This window comes from Penicillium rubens (genome assembly GCF_028828025.1).
Source record: "Penicillium rubens strain IBT 27055 chromosome Unknown utg000004l_segment0_segment0, whole genome shotgun sequence".
Taxonomy (NCBI): domain Eukaryota; kingdom Fungi; phylum Ascomycota; class Eurotiomycetes; order Eurotiales; family Aspergillaceae; genus Penicillium; species Penicillium rubens.
Window position 1 is genome coordinate 984,929 of NW_026890602.1, and position 17,520 is coordinate 1,002,448.

The following is a 17,520-nucleotide window of genomic DNA, read 5'->3' on the forward strand; positions in this document are numbered from 1 at the left end:
ATGATGATTTTAGTTTATTTAATTTAATAGCGCTTTGGTTGAGATAAATGCATTTAAACTTGATAGGTTTGGTTAGGTCCACGGGTCCACGGGTGCCGATGACGTTAACTAGTTAACTAACTATTTATGAACCTCGGATTTCTAGATTATTATATCTCGGAGTATATAGAATTCATGCACAAGTTAGGTCAGCGACTTATCTGTTCATCAAATTCATTGGTATACGTATCAGACACTTTTGGTGAAATACCGACACGAGCGAGGCTTGAGAATATTGGCAGGTCACAAAGTAAAACAAGATGGGTACATAGCGTACATACTCAGTCCAAATTTGCCAACATTGGAAGATGAGGATCAAAACTCGCTAATGGCCAGCTGGTATGCAGAACAAGTGCTCTCTGTGTAACATCATGCAATAATGACCACTGGAATGTGCATGATGTTGGGGCCCGCCGGTTTCCCCTTACCAGAACCGGTGGCTTCACGCTCTTGTCGGTTCTGTTCCCGAAGATCGATCGCTTGTCTGACTATATAGTATAGGTATTGCGCAGTGTATGAAGTTTCAGTGTCAGCACCAGATGGTGTAATTCCATCAGGCTTGAAGGTCGGATCAAACTCAAAGCCGAGGCTAAGAGTGGGTGATATAAGAGAGAATACACCAAGTGATCTTCGATGTTCATTGAGGTAAGGCGAGGTAGCAAGTTTGGCAGCGTCGATGCCTACTTGGGCACTCCCGTTGCCATCGAATAAAGCCAACTCAAAAATATCATTCCCTCGGTGATTCACGAAGAAGGGCTCGCTCGTCGCGAACCCGATGACAAAGTCAGAGTTGGCACACGCGGCGATTATCGTACTTTGGCGGAATTCGGGGGTAAATGCAGTTTCAATGGTGCTGGGCAGACAGAGTGCAACGCTGCGGGCCAGTTGCGGGGGAACTGGGACACCGTCATCTGCGTGAAGGTGTGCGTGCGGAGTCACAGACTCGGTCGTGACCGAGATGGTTGACGATTTCCGTAATACCGATCCCGTATTACTCGGACTAAATTCTTTCCAGCCGTTGCTTGTTTCCGTGGAGGGTGTGATGATTTCCAATTCCTCGCCCGAGGAGTAGTTATTTATCTCGGCAGAGATCTCGGTTTGGATTATCTTTGCAGTGGTTGCAACTGCCTCGCGGGCCGCCAATCTCAAGGTTGGGATCAGTATATCATTTTCTTGTTGGTCCACTGGAGCTGCGGGGGCCCAAGAGGTGGCCAGATTGGACCATGTTGCCGTTCTCAATGGGCCACTGGTGTAAGACTTCTTGATCAAGTCTGCCAGAGCCTGCCTTGTTTCCAACGGAGCATCCGCTCTGCCCATGAAATTTACTAGAGGGTTCAGAATCTTGCTTCCTTCCCACAGTAGAAATCTATGTTTCCTGGACAAATACTGAAGTTGTTCGATGGTGTCGCTGGACCAGTCATCGATGACATCGGCTGGAATCTGTAGTACGGCGATGTACGGGCCGATATCTGCGGCCAGCCGCAGGAGTGAAGCTGAATCAATGTGATTGACAGAGGCGTGGGCGACGACTGGCTGCCCATAAGGAAGGGTCTTTTTGGTAGCCGCTAATGTCTGTAGGTAGGCCAGAATTGGGTTCTCGGGGCACCAGTCCCCGGCGGTCGACATTGTGGGCTGTGGAGAAGGGAGAGTGAGCGTAGAAGGGTATATCGTATGGGGGAGAAAAAGAGAAGATTACAAGTACAAAAGAGATGAGAAAAGAGAAGTTAGAGAATGTGGGAAGGAAGAGGGGCCGAAATCTCCACTACTAACTAGTGCGATGTCTAATCCCTGCTTCAAATTGGAATTGACCATGCAGAGACTGATAAATAACCCATAATAGCGTTCTAAGTTATCGTTCCGGCCATAGCCCCGCGTGCCGCGTAGGATAACACTAAACTCTCAGTGGAGCCCTAGGCCGAGAGCCGGGCGCATACAGAGGTTGTCTCGCACTGAATCTTAAGTACGGAGCAGGTACTCGATATGTACTAGTATATTGTACTTTGTATAGATGCTAGGGTGGCCTTTGGCCCAACTTAACAGATCTTTCCCCTCTGGAAGATCTCGGGGTTTGTTTTGACCCTAAAGGATCGGACTTTCTGTTCCTGTCAGGCTGAGGTTATGGGGCTCGTCTCCATTAATGGAGTTAATATGGGGTCTGCCGATTTTCGTGTTTATATTAAACCGATCGACCGGAGTGGCAAACAAGAAACCAGTCTGATAAATGGGCCCCCAAACTTAGGAATCAGGAAGGATTGCTGAGAAACCCGTCGAAGGAGCTAGCTGCTTAGGCTATTGAGCGGTTTAGCGGTTTAACCTGATAAATCTAACCTGTTTGGGTATAGTTGGCCTATCTATTCCCGTTTCGGTATAACCTATGCGATGGCCTTCACTAACTATATTTGGCCAGCCAGAACTAATCTGGAACAGTCGAAGTACCGTATCTGTCCAACATTGAAGGTTGTACTTGGCTACCTTAGGCTATCAAGTACAAAATGTATGAACATGCTACATTTATCGATGGTGAATAGTACCTCTAATTACCTCTAATGCTCATTTCTAGCCACACTTCCTTTTCATGCTCAGTCGCTGGCTCCACCCCGGGGCCAGCATGACCTTCATTATCTAAGGGAGACTACTCCAATAGCAGGATCTTTCTTCCCTTTGTCAAGCAAGATCGCTTACAATAAAATGGGCTCTCATGCAGTGTGTCTCTGATATCTTTTTTTCTTTTTCTGTCTCATTCTGATGGCTTTGCCAGTCCTCCTTTTGGTACGCGCTCTCTTTGTGGCCTGTTCCTTAGCACCCACAGCTACATTGCATTGGTAACTTCTTGGCGGTCGGTGGTCACTATTTTTAGCCAAATTTTGAAAATCGTATCTCCCTAGTTATACTCTTATACAAGAATGTCTAGGAGTATCGAAGTCCTTGTGGTCACTGGATTGTAACCACATTCCGAATCAAGTTAAAATAAGGTGCCACGCTTGTAGGCGGCCCATCCAACAGTTGCACTCACATTCAATTGAGAATACTTGGACTAAGCATGTCAGGCTGCTAGGAGAAAGCAGAGGCAGTGCTAAACTTTTGATACATCTCATCCAATTACCAAACTTCTACTTCCGCGCAACCGTTTATTCTTCTTACCTGGGTACGGAATATGTACCCTACAATCCTTTTTGTCTTTTTCTTTAATCAAATATCAACATCCAAGACACCTTCATTCGACTCTCTGCTTTTTGACTATAGGGAAGGAAGGTCATTCAATATTGAATAGGGTCGAATGTGGCTATTCAACTGATCTCGCTTGCTTAGTATTCTTCACATGTGATAGATCATGCTTTCTGATCTAGGTCTATTTATTTGTTTTGTTTTTGATTGCATCTTGCTACTCCATATCCTCTCTTACATGACAGGATTTGTTTGAACAATGAACACTGTCAATTTTTTGATAATTTTGGCTCCATACCTTGTTTTCGTTTGCAAGTCGTATCAACGCAACTCCTGCTTTTTATAACCACCATATTGTTGATCTGCTGCCTAGTGCACGCAGTCGCCCTGGGTATGAAAACAGTGCCGACAAGCAAGGCAAATAGACCACTGGGGCAATTATTAGAGGGCAACTAATGATGTTACCTATGTGAGCTAAGCCTGGACCGCGATTTCCTCCCGACCTCCTCAGCGCCTCGTCAATGCGGCTAAGATATGAAAGCCCCACCGAGATGGAATCAGTTAAATACGAAGTTATGTACATAACTACGTCCATAGCCCGGTATTCTGCACCTTTGATCTCTCTTTAAATATGAAGTTATTACCCTGTACATATATCAATCGAAATCCGATGTGGATCCTGTTTAAACTCGTGGCCTGATCCAATTGTAAGTCGAGGATTCGAAATTTTCCAAGGCTCCGGGAGCGGGCGGATCCCTGGCTCTCGTCTTTTGGTGTCACGCCACGCCTCCCCTGATTAATTCTTATTATTGCCGCCTCGCCTTTCGGATTTTCATCTCCCCTCCTACCCCCCCTATTTTCCCTATTTTGTCTCTCTACCACCTTTCCGCCATGCCTGGGAGAGTTCTGCCGACGTTTACCTCAGCCGAAGTCCAATCTCACAAGACCGCCAAGTCATGCTACATCACCTTGGGGCCTAATGTTTACGATGTCACCGATTTCCTCGACGCGCATCCCGGTGGTGGCGATCTGATCCTAGAGTATGCCGGCCAGGATGTGACAGACATCCTCAAAGACGAGATTTCCCACGATCACAGCGATTCAGCCTATGAAATTTTGGACGAGTACCACATTGGGTTTGTATCCGATGTCTCTGCGCCTGGCAAAACTACCACCACGACACCGACAACCGTCATCGAGACGGTGACTGAAACCAACTCTGGTCCCGTTTTCGCAAACACTGGAATGTCGCGGGAGGAGGATCTGTCGATTGACACCGACTATACCCAGGACTTCAAGACCCATAAGTTCCTGGACTTGAACAAGCCGCTTCTGATGCAGCTGTGGAACAGCAACTTCTCCAAGGAGTTCTACTTGGAGCAGATTCATCGGCCTCGCCACTACCGGGGAGGGGAGTCCGCTCCTCTCTTCGGCAACTTCCTGGAACCTCTCAGCAAAACTGCATGGTACGTCGTGCCAAGTATCTGGTTACCATGTGTTGCCTATGGAATGATGGTGGGCGCTGCTGGCCTGGGTAGCACCGCCGCAGCTGCCTCCTACTTCACCGGCGGCTTGTGTCTCTGGACTCTGATTGAGTATGTGATGCACCGGTTCCTCTTCCACATTGACCACTGGCTTCCGGACAACCGTGTCGGTCTTACTCTGCACTTCCTGCTTCATGGTATCCACCACTATCTCCCGATGGACAAGTATCGTCTTGTTATGCCACCGACACTATTCGTGTTCCTAGCTGCTCCTTTCTGGAAGCTGGCACATGCGGTCTTCTATTACAACTGGTACGCGGCTGTGTCGGTATTCTGTGGCGGCGTCTTCGGGTATATTTGCTATGATCTCACCCATTACTTCCTGCACCACCGCAAGTAAGTTGAGTATATCTCTGGTACAATGAATCCACGCTAACATTGATCTAGTCTCCCGTCGTACTACAAGGAGCTCAAGAAGTACCACCTCCAGCATCATTTTGCCGATTTCGAGAACGGTTTTGGCGTGACTAGTCGATTCTGGGATCGGGTCTTCGGCACCGAGCTAGTGTCCCCGGCCCCAAAGGGTTCGAAGGCCCAGTGAGCACAACGAATTCAAGCATTAATACAGGGCTGTCACTGGTCCTCAAGTCACGATTTAACGCCGAGTACGATCGAGTCACTACTCTTCGGTACCCTTCAAGTACATTGGCTACTGTGGAGTTTCTGGTTGGTCTCAGGGTTCTACTTCTCGTACAGTAGACTTCGTCATGTCATCTCTTGTGGTGCTAGATGCAAGGGGGAGTTGATTATTCTTTTAACAAGCATCACTTATCAGTGTATATGACCCTTAATCATAATGCGAGAAAATATTATCTATATCTACATACTGTCTACTCCTGCTAGATATCGCTACTATCACTTATGTGGAGTTTTGTCTACTCACGCGTAGGAATTTGTCACTGTTATAAAGATAAAGATGATCTAAAAGAAATACCAACCCTTTCAAAGCCCTCAGGTAGACCGGGGTAAATGCCATTGTGGAGAAAAGCAATGCGGATTCCACCACGCTATCTGATGTCCGGAGTACGCAGGTATCCATTTTTAAGGTTGGGATCCAGGTCGGGTCCCTCTGGCAGAATCAACTACCCACAAGGCGGCGAAAAAAAAAACCTCGCTCCCACGTGATCTCAGAGCTCACCGCCCGGGGGCCCTTTTGGCATGCGACCACCCAAAGTAATTATAAACTATATCAACACTCAGTGCTCTAAACACGTTCCTCGAAATTTGTCGCGTTTCTTGCGCGGACTCCGCAAGAAAGATCCGGAAAACGCATAGTCGGCCCGGAAACCAACGGAAGATTCCGTGGATCCATCATCGCATCATAAGGGTTCGAAAAACCAACTCTTCGTCCTCTGCGTCCCCTTCCGCTATCTGACCCCCACAAAGTGACAATTTCCCTACCCTGGTCAATATCTTTACCCCAATCGACACAGGCTACCTCCCAAAATGTCTGGACTTGATGTAGAGGCTCTTCTGGAGTCTACTGCGGCCGCCTCGGCCGCCTCGGCCGAACCCCCAACCACTTCGGAAGGCCGTGATGACCACTCCCGCGCGGACACCAGCGAGCGCCGCGATCGTTCCCGTGACAGACGCCGTCGCCGCGACCACAGCCGCGGCCGCCGCCCCGACCGAGACCTTGAGGGCGATGAAGTCATGAAGAGCGACACTGCTAGTGCTAACGGAAGCCTTAGAAGCCGAAAGAGGAGCAAGAGTCGCGAGTCTGAGCGTCGCCGTCCTCGCCGTGACCGTGACGGCTACCGCTCCAGCGGTGACTTTTATCGTGGTGGAGGTCGCGCTCGTTCCCGCGCTCGTTCCCGTTCCCGTTCTCCTTATGACGATCGCCACTACCGGCCCAATCGCCGCCAGCGTGAGGAAGAAAGACGACCCCGCCGTGACATTGACACCCGCCGTGGATCTCCTAGCCGCAAGTCCCCAGAACTGAATGAGGATGAACGTGACAGACGTACTATTTTTGTGCAGCAACTTGCTGCTCGTCTGAGAATCAAGGATCTGTTTACCTTCTTTGAAAAGGCCGGCCCCGTTAAGGATGCTCAGATCGTGAAGGATCGTGTTAGTGGACGCTCCAAAGGGTATGTTTTACACATGATTACCTTATATAAGCACTTGCTAATGCCTATCTGTGTAGTGTCGGTTATGTCGAGTTTAAGAATGAGGAGTCTGTTGCCGCCGCCATCCGACTCACTGGGCAGATGCTCTTAGGAATTCCTATCATTGCGCAACTGACTGAAGCGGAAAAGAACCGCCAAGCTCGCAACACCGAGTCTACCTCAGGTCACCACCACACTGCACCATTCCACAGACTCTATGTCGGTAACGTCCATTTCAGCATTACTGAAGAAGATCTCACCAATGTCTTCGAACCATTCGGCGAGCTCGAGTTTGTTCAATTGCAAAAGGACGAAACCGGTAGAAGCAAGGGTTACGCCTTCGTTCAGTATGTTGTCCCCCCATGTTCCTGGCACTTCCAGTAACTGACTTAACCAGATTCGCCAACCCCGAACAAGCTCGTGATGCTTTGGAAAAGATGAACGGATTTGAACTTGCTGGACGAGCTATTCGGGTTGGTCTCGGCAATGATAAGTTCACCCCCGACACGCACGCCAATCGCCCCTCTGGTGCTTCTACAAACCAACCAAACTTCCAGGGTTCTTCGTTCTCCGGCCAGGGAGGTCGTGGTGTTCAAGCCGGAGGTTCCAACAGCTTTGACCGCGCCGGCGGCAGGGAACCCGAAAAGGGTGCCGGTGCTAGTGCACTTGACGATACAGATGTTGCTGGTGTGAACTTCAACAACTACTCTAGGGATGCATTGATGAGGAAGCTTGCACGAACAGATGACCCCCAGCCTTCTGTCGACGACCGTCAGAAGTTCCTGCGACCCAAGACCGAGACTAAGCCGCTTCCCATCAATGTCAACATGGCCAGTCGATGTGTCTTGCTTCGCAATATGTTTGACCCCGCTGAGTAAGTTTTCCTGCGCTTCGTCATCAGAGAATGAACGCTAACTCCTTTACAGAGAGACCGGTGAAAACTGGGTCAAGGAGCTCGAGGAGGACGTCCGCTCCGAGTGTGAGAAGAAATACGGTCACGTTGTTCACATTTCGCTAGATGCCAGTTCCCAGGGAGATATCTACTTGAAGTTCGACCGCGTTCAAGGTGGCGAGAATGCCATTAAGGGCCTCAATGGCCGATACTTTGGCGGAAAGCAGATTACCGCCCAACCCGTCGTGGATGCCGTCTACAGCAGTCTCTTCTCCCGGACCAAGGCTATCTAGATGCTCTTCCCTGAGTACATCCACCTTTTTTACGAAATCTAACCTGGCACGCAATCTGAGGCAGATCCCCCTAATGTCTTGGACTTAATGGACGGCTCTGCTACCCGGTAGGTGCCACTCTTTCTGCGTTGCGTCTTTCTTGTTTTTTCTTGTTTTTCTTGCTCGGCCACTCCCGTGTGCTGTTGTCTCTTCTTTCGTCCATTCCCGTGGACCTGGATTTGAAGTGGACCTTGCTACCGATATGATCGTTCTAGCAGTGATTTAGCATCTTGTTGCGCTGGCTTTTTACTTGTGAATGAGTCCTTTTACTTGTGAATGAATTACATCAAATATGAAATACCTCTCCCTGCTTGTAGCCTACGGAGTTCTAAGTAGATTCCAAGGAGATATCCACTTCATTCTAAAAGATCTTTACAGGGATCGTGTAAAGACCTAAAGTATCATGACCGGTGTATATGTTGTATAGGTTCTTCTATATATTCAAGTGCATCATGCATATCCTGAAGTGGAACCCCTAAGGAGCTAAGTCCTACGGAAAGAATGTGCCGGTCCAAGTCTTCTTATCTGCCGACGCTCGGGCCAGACGTGTTCTCCCCACAGTCCTTCCAACCCTCTTTTTCTCCCTATTTCCTTGTAATCCAATGGACCAATGACTCTCCTTTCAGCGAGGCGAGTAACAGGCCGGGTCTGGACCTCGGCCGACTGTTACAGTATGTGTGACCAGAGCTACCTGCTTATCTGCAGCTGCAGGCCATGAAGATCCTTGATCTAACACAACCCAGGCTTCGCTCTCCTTCGTCGAGCGCGATGCTACAGTACAGAGTCTGTGCCGCCCGGTCAGTCGACGTTTAGGAAACAACCACAGTTCCGCGATTATTTCGTCACCCATTTGCCATCGTCTTCGCTTCATCCGGACCCCCGTGGTCCGTCCTCGCCATTCCATAAGCTCCCTCGCTCCGCCTCTATACCTCACACCGGAGATACTCCACGATCACCAGCTGCCTTTCAAGCTTTAACAGACCGCGAGACAACAGTCGTCCGGATTCCACTTCGCAATGCGAAGCACCATTTCGGCGCCGTCACCTCCCGTGGAACCCGTCCCTCCAATGAAGACACGTACCAAGCTGGCGTCATTGACATCCCCGCCTTTGCGAAACGGGCTCCAACTTCAGTGACGATTCGGCGATCTAATAAGCATGATCCTTTGGCCCACCCCCGGGAGTCGCGCGGTGCAGAGACAGCCAGTGGAGACCCACAGGTTTTCTATTTCGGTGTCTTTGATGGCCATGGCGGATCCGAGTGTAGTTCGTTCTTGAGGGACTATCTGCACGAGTATATCCAGAACGCGGCATTTGATATCGAACTTCGATCCAGCCTACGACCTGGTGCCGAGGTGCCACCCACTACGAGCGAACTACCTGTGTTGCAAGAGGGTGACAGACGCAGAATCGGAGACTTGGAGAAATACCTTGTGCAGACCTGGAGACGGGTAGTTGGTGGCTACTTCAAGAGATTCAAGCCGCCGCATTTCGCCTACACTGGCACCGAGTCCACCGACCCGGGTGTTGAGAACCACATCTCCATCGAGGAAGTTGTGGAGTACGCCTTCCTACGTGCGGATCTAGACTTTGTCAATGCTCAAGCAGCTAAGCGAGATGACGATCCAGTCCGAGCTGAGAGACCTCTGAACGAAGATGAAATTTTTCACAGGCCCAGCATGACCCGATCTCCCCAGATTGGCGGAAGCGCCCGGTTCAAGGGTGGCAGCACCGGAAGTGTCGCGATGATCTCGACCCCGACGCCAACCCCGTTCTGGCATCCCGTCGCCCCATCAAGTCTCCTAGTTGCCCATGTCGGCGACACGCGCATGCTCCTCTGTTCAACAGAAACAGGCGACGCCATCCCCATCACATCAAACCACCACCCCTCCTCCCCCATCGAGGCGTCCCGACTCCGACGATACGCCACGACCTTTGTAACAGACTCGTTCGGCGAAGAACGCATGAGTGGGCTAGCCAACACACGCGCTTTCGGCGATGTCCAGTCCAAGCGCATCGGAGTCTCTGCGGAGCCTGAACTAAAGCGCATAGAGCTTGGCCCGGCCGAGTTCTCGTTCTTGGTTTTGGTATCTGATGGCATCAGTGGGACACTGCTTGACCAGGAGATCGTTGATATCGTCAAGGAATCCAAGACGCCGGAGGAGGGGGCGCGTGATGTGGTCAATTTTTCGACCGAGGTCACCAGGGAAGGTGACAATGCTACCTGTCTTGTTGTTCGGCTCGGTGGTTGGGAGCGTCGTCTTGAGGGCGGCGTTGGTAGTATGGGTACCAAGGAGTCTCGCGAATGGCGTCGACAGGATGCCACTGATCCGCGCAGGTCACGGACATGAATGAGTCTTATATATTTGGGGTGGTTATGTTCTGTACATATTTTTTTTTTTTTAGGCCTCTAGGCTGGTATATAATCAATGTCTATAAAAGCACGTTCTACTGGATTAAATCCATATTCACAGGGCTATATACCGTAGATGTAACGCAGATCAAAATTTGAACTGATGTGTTTCAAGTCCAGTCCACCTGGGCAGTTATTATGTTTCATATTTTCAAAATATCACGATCATCTCCAAGTGGACCGCGTGGGGAAAGCTCAAGTCCAAGGTTCCGCGTAACCCGCAGGACATTCCACAATTTCCTTTCATCTTTTCATCTTCTCACCTTCTCATCTTCTCATCTTTCATCCCTTTCCTTTTTATTCTTCCTTCTTTTCATCTTACACCTAATAACCTTGGTTTCAGCGTGTCGACAAACGCTTATCTCCCCTTATCGTTGAAATTTCTCCTTGTTCCTGAACACCTCCTATCCTTATCCTGAGTTCGCTTTATTCTTATCTCGCTGACACGGTGTGTTTTCTCTTGCTGTATCTGCATTACAACCCGGAGGCTGACAGCAGCTAGACTGTCCAATATCCATACATCTCACCCGACCTATACGAGAAACAGTTCGCCAGTCATCCCTTTCACACACAATGAGCGCAAGGACACGGCGACAAAAGGCTACCCTCGCCGCTGAGGAGAGCGAAGATTCACCTAGCAATGGCTCCGTGTCGACACCTTCAAAGCGCGCCTCTTCGAAGAAGAGGGCCAGATCCGCCGCACGGGAAGAGAGCAAAGAAAGCAAGGAGAACATCTTCCTTTTCACCCCGAATCTTATCGGTAGAATGCCCCGCTGATGTGGCTTTAAGCTTCGATTTGACATATGGTTTAACACGGTTCCAGGATACTCCCGAGTCGTTTTGACCTTCGCCTCCCTATACTACATGCCCCTCCACCCGCGGACCTGTTCCTTCCTCTACACGGTGTCCTGTCTGCTGGACGGTCTGGACGGTTATGCAGCACGATACTTCAATCAATCCACCACCTTCGGTGCAGTGCTGGACATGGTGACCGACCGCTGCACCACTGCGTGTCTCCTAGTCTTCCTGAGCTCCGCCTGGCCCCGATGGGCTATCCTCTTCCAGGGTCTCATCAGCCTGGACATGGCCAGCCACTACATGCACATGTACGCTACTCTAAGCATGGGCGGATCCGGCCAGAGCCACAAGAAGGTCGATCCTAGCCGTAGCTGGATTATGTACCAGTACTACACCAGCAAGGTAAGACCCTGCCGCAGCGAACTGATTTTGCATCCTCGAAGCTGATCCGCAATATTTTGTTAGCTCGTCCTGTTCATCTGCTGTACTGCCAACGAAGCCTTCTTCATCGGCCTGTACCTCCTGTCCTTCTCCTCGCCGACCCTATCCCCTTCGCTTCTGCAGCCCGTCTCCGATTCCCAGCTGTCCTCCGCCCAGCCCGGAAACCCTGCCCACCCCGAGCCGGCCAGCCTGTTCGCCAGTCCCTGGAGCGCCGGTGCCCTGGAGATGGCGCGTGCGAACAAGCTCGAGAGCACCTGGCCATGGATCATCACCGGCGTATCGTTCCCCATCATGGCCTTCAAGCAGTTCGTCAACATCGTCCAGATGGTGAACGCCAGCAAATGGCTCGCTGAGGGCGATCTCGCTGCCCGCAGAGCCAACCGCAAGAAGTAAAGGGCTGGAACTATGCCAAAGCTAGACGATAGCTAGTCGAAATTTCCGTTTCCTACTTGTCATGCATGTCTTTGGAGCTACGGTCTGTGTTTTCAGGGATGCGCAAGAAGACAGCGCTAGATGGTCCCTTCGTCGGGGAATGCTTGGTCTGGTAGTTGGATCCTGTTCATAGGCGTCTTGGACAGGAACGATGGCTTTTGGCGGCCAGGCATGGTCCGGATTCTAGGACCCTGTACAGTACACACGCGGGTTGTGTTGCTTGTTTCTTTTTTTGCCATTTGCTTTCTCTTACTCTTCCCCTTGCCTTTTCTTTCCGTTTATTTTTTCTTCTTCGCTTCTCGGGCTCTTTTTCTACGGCCTGGTTCTTCAATCTTTCCCTCTTTTACTCATTGCCTCTGTCAGACTTTCATCATTGTTAACGCCGTTATACATCATTTAATGCATTGTTTGTGTATTTGACCTTAGTTATGACTGGAAGGCCTGGTCAATGATAGCTCTGGAACCTTCAGATACTTGATATTGTGGATCTCTTGTCGACCTTTGCCCAACAGAGACTCGTCCCTTTGATTTTAGCCATTGCACTTTTGAAGTCCTTGTTTTAGGTCTAAGAACCTCGCATACATGTATAGACACAGGGTTCTTTGCCATAACCTGCAGGCAGTAATGGATATTCAGGTCTGAATGTGTGTCATCACACCTACCAATTCTACAGTTCAGTCCCTGTACCGTCTAATCCGATCCATTTATGTACTCAAAAGTATTCAAGATTTGCTCTCAGGCTGTCCAGAGACGTGAACCCCTTTCCCCACATATGCTTTAGCAGGTCTTGTACTCGTTTTGCGGGCAAAATTCTGCTTTCATTCTGCGTCAATTTTGGGAATTCTTCAGGAAACTGCTGATCCGGGAAGTGATGCTGCAAAGACTCTATAAGGTCATTGCGATTAAACGGGCCAGCAAACGCGATCAAGCGTTCATTAGCAACCTCAAGGTGCAGCAGAGCAGCAATGTGCAGCCGCGCAACATCCTCGACATCGACGAAAAAGACTATATCTCTTGTTAGAACGCTTTTTCCCTCGGGTTTTCAGATCTACTAACATGGTGGGAAGTTATCGTTAATCTCTCCCGTCTTTTTCGGATCATTGTTATAGACAATGATTGGGATCCCGGATGAGGATGGGTAGTTCTGATTTTGGACATCAAGGGTTCTTCCAAACAAGGAGGGAATGACTGCAACAAACTTAGAAATACCTATGTACTCATCCATCAACTCACAAACTAAACACCAGGATGTTCTCACCTGAATTTGCTTTTAAAAGACGGGTCTTTGCGAGCTAGCCAGTCCCACATCGCCTGCTCACTTCGACCTTACTAGCCGCGTATACGGTCATTGCCCTTTCTTGTAAATAGGACGGGGCTCCAGAACTGCGACTGGCGAAGAGGTCAAAACAAAACGGAGTACACTTTGTTGTTCAAGGGACCAGCCCAGTGAATCGTGAATCTTTTATGGAAAAGAAATGTTCGAGATCTAGATCCTGATAGAATACAGTCTGTATATATGCGAGCCTTGGTTGAAGATCAGTTGTACGAGACTTCGATAGCCAAGGCTGTGTTGATACAGATGTATCCTTCGGCTACGTTTCTCCTATTGACCCATACACAAAGACCATGGCATATTGGGTGTTGGACAAGGTGGAACAACTCGGAACTTCTCCTCTCATTCTTTACAACAGCTTCCGATGAAGTGGAGGTGACCGGGCTAACGGGATACAAGGTCTACGTAGCAAGCCCAACTCACTCCCAAGGACCGGACCGGACAGCAATCTAAACACCCTCCTCGTGGACGACCAAGCCCTTCTCGCCAGTACCCATTGTCTCGGCAAAAGTGACAGTGGGCTTCCACTTGGCCGAGGTACGCGGGGTCGTCTCCTCCATCATCTTGTCGACCTGTTCCAGGGACAGGCCCTTGGTCTCCGGAATGATGTAGTAGGAATAGACGAACGCCGCAGTGCAAAGGCCACCCCAGATGAAGAAGACGGACGATTTAAGGTCGCCCTGGTCTTTGTTAACCATATAGGGGGTGATGACGGCAATGATCTATACGCGAGCGAGGTCAGAACAACGGAACTGGGGAAGGAGAGCGGAAACGTACGGTATTCCAGAGCCAGTTCGAAGCAGTCGATAATGCAACACCACGAGAACGGATGGGAAGAGGGAAGATCTCGCCAATGACGATCCAGGCTCCAGGACCCCAGGTGGAGGCGAAGAAGGAGATGAAGATGGCGATGAACGCAATCTGGGAATTGACGGCAGGAATGTTGTTTGCCACGGATGTGCCATCAGGGAGAGGGTGTGTGTGGTTAAAGCCGACGGTGACACCGATGATGCCGACGAGGAACTGGCAGACCATCATACCAAATGCACCGTATATAAGAATCGTGCGACGGCCGAACCTCTCAACGGTGTAGAAGGAGATGGGAGTGGACCCGACATTGATTAGGGTGAAAATCAGCGAAATGAGGAAGACGTTGTCGATCGCACCAGTCGACTGCAAGAACGGGGTGGAATAGTAGAAGATAAAGTTGACACCGGTCCTGGAGAAAGTCAGATACCCAGTCTGTCATCACATTGATCAGGCTCTGGAGAACTTACCACTGTTGCATCATCTGTAGAGAGGTACCCAGAATGGTGCGGCGCAAGTTCGACTTCTGATCCCGAAGGCCACCCGTGAAGCAGCTGTACCAGCTGGAGACCCAGCCGCTGGTAGGGATGATCGAGCGCTCGTATTGCTCGTTGGCCACAATCTCTGTCAGTTCGGCGTCGATGAACGCCGAGTCGCGCGGCTGGCCACGAAGCCGGGCGAGGGAATTGGCCGCATCATCAATGCGACCCTTCTTGACATAGTAACGTGGCGATTCAGGAAGGAAAAACAGGCCGATGGCTAGGACCAGAGCCCAGGCAAACTGGATGGCGATAGGAATACGGTATGCTCCAGTGTCCGACCGGTTCTCGGTGGCGTAGACTACGCAGGACGCAGTCAACATACCGATGGTAATGCAGAACTGGTATCCAGCGACGAGGGCTCCACGGATTTTCTTGGGACACTAAAACAAGGAGGGGCACGGGTCAGGGTGATCTCTACCGAGAGCCGGAAATGATTTTGGAACGTACAATTTCACTCATGTAGAGAATGACAATGGCAGACTCGAATCCGACGCCGAATCCGGCAACCAAACGACCGGCAACGATCAAGCCTAGAGCATCGTCGCCGAGGCCAGTACACATCTGAATGACCACACCAACCATATAGATCATACAGCCGAAAATGACAGTCCACTTTCGGCCAATCCACTCCGCCATATCACCTCCAATCAGGGCGCCAAAGAAAGTACCGGCAGACAGAATAGACACGACGAGAGAAGAATTCGAACTAGTTAGAGCAGTAGCTTCAGGGCCTTCCACCATTTGAATGAACATGCTCGAACCGCTGACGCCGTTAATGTAACTAGAGTCATAGCCGAAAAAGATACCGCCGAACGAGGCAAATGCACAGATCAGGTAGGCTTTCCAAGTAACCGGTGCCTCGATGCGGCCGGCATCAAAGGATGGCTCAACGACAGAAGAGCGACGTTCGGACATGATTGCAGTGTTAAGAGAGCCAAGGCACAGACAGACACACAGGGAAAGCTCGTGAACGGGGGAGGGCAAGGGGTTTTATAGGACTCCCGGACCCCAGGAAACAGATGGGTCATGTCACTAGCTACATATGTACATATAGTTAGAGAATGGGGTAACAGATAGAAAACAGGGTTACTAGCATTACCATGGCGTGACTCCGTATTGAGCCTACCAGAAAAGACATTTGCTATCGAAATCTCCGAAGGCCACGCTAAGTGCTTCGGCACGGAGTAGAGTACTCTATACTCCGCATTATGACCTCTGGCCTCGGGTACAGACACACTGCGTATAGCCCTTGAAGTCGCTTATTGGTGATCCGGGCCGCCACTTTCGGATATGCCGGTATTATGTCCTTGAAGATTTTGCCGGGCACCTAGTTCTGGGCATGCGATTAGACTTTTCCATCACTGAAGTACCGAAGTGCCATGAGCCCATCCTGAGACTCCATCTTGGCGAAACCTTTTGGTTCTCGCAAATGAAGATGGTGTCGGCAGATGTGAGAGTCTCTGACGGAAGATTGACTGACTTTTCCCGGTGTCATGGGTGATGTTGAGGTGCCTAATATGTCCATGCACCTAGGTCAAGGTGTATCTAGGGCTTCTCTCGAGCCTAAGTTGTACAATGTATGGTTTGACATGTGGCTTACGATGGTTACATTACTTGTATTAACCACCAGCGAATTAAAATCCAGTTATCTATCTTGAGAATTTCCGTCAAATCCCCACTAATTCCCCGCCCCCGGCCCATGGCGACACCACGGACCACTCAAAACACAGCAACTTCGTGAATCTCCGCAAATAGCTGATCTGGGGCGTAGAACCTCGGGATTAGTTGAGACTTACTCCGTCCTCAGGCGTCCGTCCACGGACCTCTTAGCCTCTTAGGATTTCAACCAAATGGCATCTTCACATACCGGAACTGCGTACATTCCAGTCTACAATGTACATAGACAGGTCTCGGTTGGTTGACACCTTCCCCAGTGTGGAGACACTTTGAACTCAACCCCATATCTCTCCGTTGTATGTAGACATGTACTCCGTACTCCGTATCCGCGCCGAGTCGGCCGGTTCCTGCATATCGGGTGTGGAGGATACCATCCACCTTAGTCTGAATTAGTATTTCGGTGAGACTGTATTCGCTCGTTCTGGACAACTGCCAAGGCATTCGGAAATATGTAATTGACGCCACAATTTCGAGCTTGTGCTTTGACAATACCAGACATAGTTAAGCGTGAGTGGTGCAATGGTCCTATTTTTCTCTGGGCATCGAACAAGGCGATTTGTGTGGCTTAACCTGCTCCGAAGTTCTGCCAGCAGCCTTGGCTCCATACAGGCCGGACACGTGGGAAGTGCAATACATAAACCTTGGAATGTTTGCCTCCCCGGTTTCCTAATCCGAGATAATGGGTCTATGTTGTATGTTGTACAACGCAGCAATCCGTTGAAATTTCGGGTTCTAGAGCCCCATCCCCATAAAATACACAAATACGCAAAACCGTTCCAACTGAGACATTCGAACGCAAAACCTCTCCACACTATTGCTCTGTCCAATTTCCCCCAGGTGTCATAATCCACTGGGAATACTGAAACCTACGTTTTAGAATGCAATTCAACATTTCCAAAGTATCGCATTCCCCATGTGTTTGTTTAGGGTAGGCCACTTGCTTGGAATACGTACCTACATTGGAGGAAATCAACCTAAGTATAGGTTAGTTATCTGCC

General features: G+C 49.9%; 6 protein-coding genes across 6 annotated transcripts; 4 read left to right on the plus strand and 2 right to left on the minus strand.

Moving 5' to 3' along the window:
• Positions 1-408: 408 nt before the first annotated feature.
• N7525_010323 (uncharacterized protein) lies at positions 409-1,665 on the minus strand (the record flags this gene model as incomplete). Its single annotated transcript, XM_002561702.1, has 1 exon — positions 409-1,665. The coding sequence occupies one exon, from the start codon at positions 1,663-1,665 to the stop codon at positions 409-411; it is 1,257 nt and encodes a 418-aa protein (XP_002561748.1).
• Positions 1,666-4,095: 2,430 nt separating this feature from the next.
• N7525_010324 (fatty acid alpha-hydroxylase) lies at positions 4,096-5,289 on the plus strand (the record flags this gene model as incomplete). The annotated part of the gene is made up of 2 exons (XM_002561700.1): positions 4,096-5,084; positions 5,136-5,289. The coding sequence occupies 2 exons, from the start codon at positions 4,096-4,098 to the stop codon at positions 5,287-5,289; spliced, it is 1,143 nt and encodes a 380-aa protein (XP_002561746.1).
• A 905-nt stretch (positions 5,290-6,194) lies between these two features.
• Positions 6,195-8,041, plus strand: N7525_010325 (putative RNA splicing factor (Pad-1); the record flags this gene model as incomplete). The annotated part of the gene is made up of 4 exons (XM_002561699.1): positions 6,195-6,838; positions 6,895-7,203; positions 7,254-7,730; positions 7,783-8,041. 4 exons carry the CDS (start codon positions 6,195-6,197, stop codon positions 8,039-8,041), a joined length of 1,689 nt encoding a protein of 562 aa, XP_002561745.1.
• A 649-nt stretch (positions 8,042-8,690) lies between these two features.
• Positions 8,691-10,430, plus strand: ptcA (type 2C protein phosphatase PTC6; the record flags this gene model as incomplete). Its single annotated transcript, XM_061215054.1, has 2 exons — positions 8,691-8,751; positions 8,824-10,430. The coding sequence occupies 2 exons, from the start codon at positions 8,691-8,693 to the stop codon at positions 10,428-10,430; spliced, it is 1,668 nt and encodes a 555-aa protein (XP_061067566.1).
• A 635-nt stretch (positions 10,431-11,065) lies between these two features.
• N7525_010327 (CDP-diacylglycerol--inositol 3-phosphatidyltransferase) lies at positions 11,066-12,124 on the plus strand (the record flags this gene model as incomplete). The annotated part of the gene is made up of 3 exons (XM_002561697.1): positions 11,066-11,252; positions 11,316-11,692; positions 11,756-12,124. 3 exons carry the CDS (start codon positions 11,066-11,068, stop codon positions 12,122-12,124), a joined length of 933 nt encoding a protein of 310 aa, XP_002561743.1.
• Positions 12,125-13,945: 1,821 nt separating this feature from the next.
• On the minus strand, positions 13,946-15,760 carry N7525_010328 (sugar porter family MFS transporter; the record flags this gene model as incomplete). The annotated part of the gene is made up of 4 exons (XM_002561695.1): positions 13,946-14,218; positions 14,274-14,715; positions 14,774-15,225; positions 15,293-15,760. The coding sequence occupies 4 exons, from the start codon at positions 15,758-15,760 to the stop codon at positions 13,946-13,948; spliced, it is 1,635 nt and encodes a 544-aa protein (XP_002561741.1).
• Between the last annotated feature and the right edge of the window lie 1,760 nt (positions 15,761-17,520).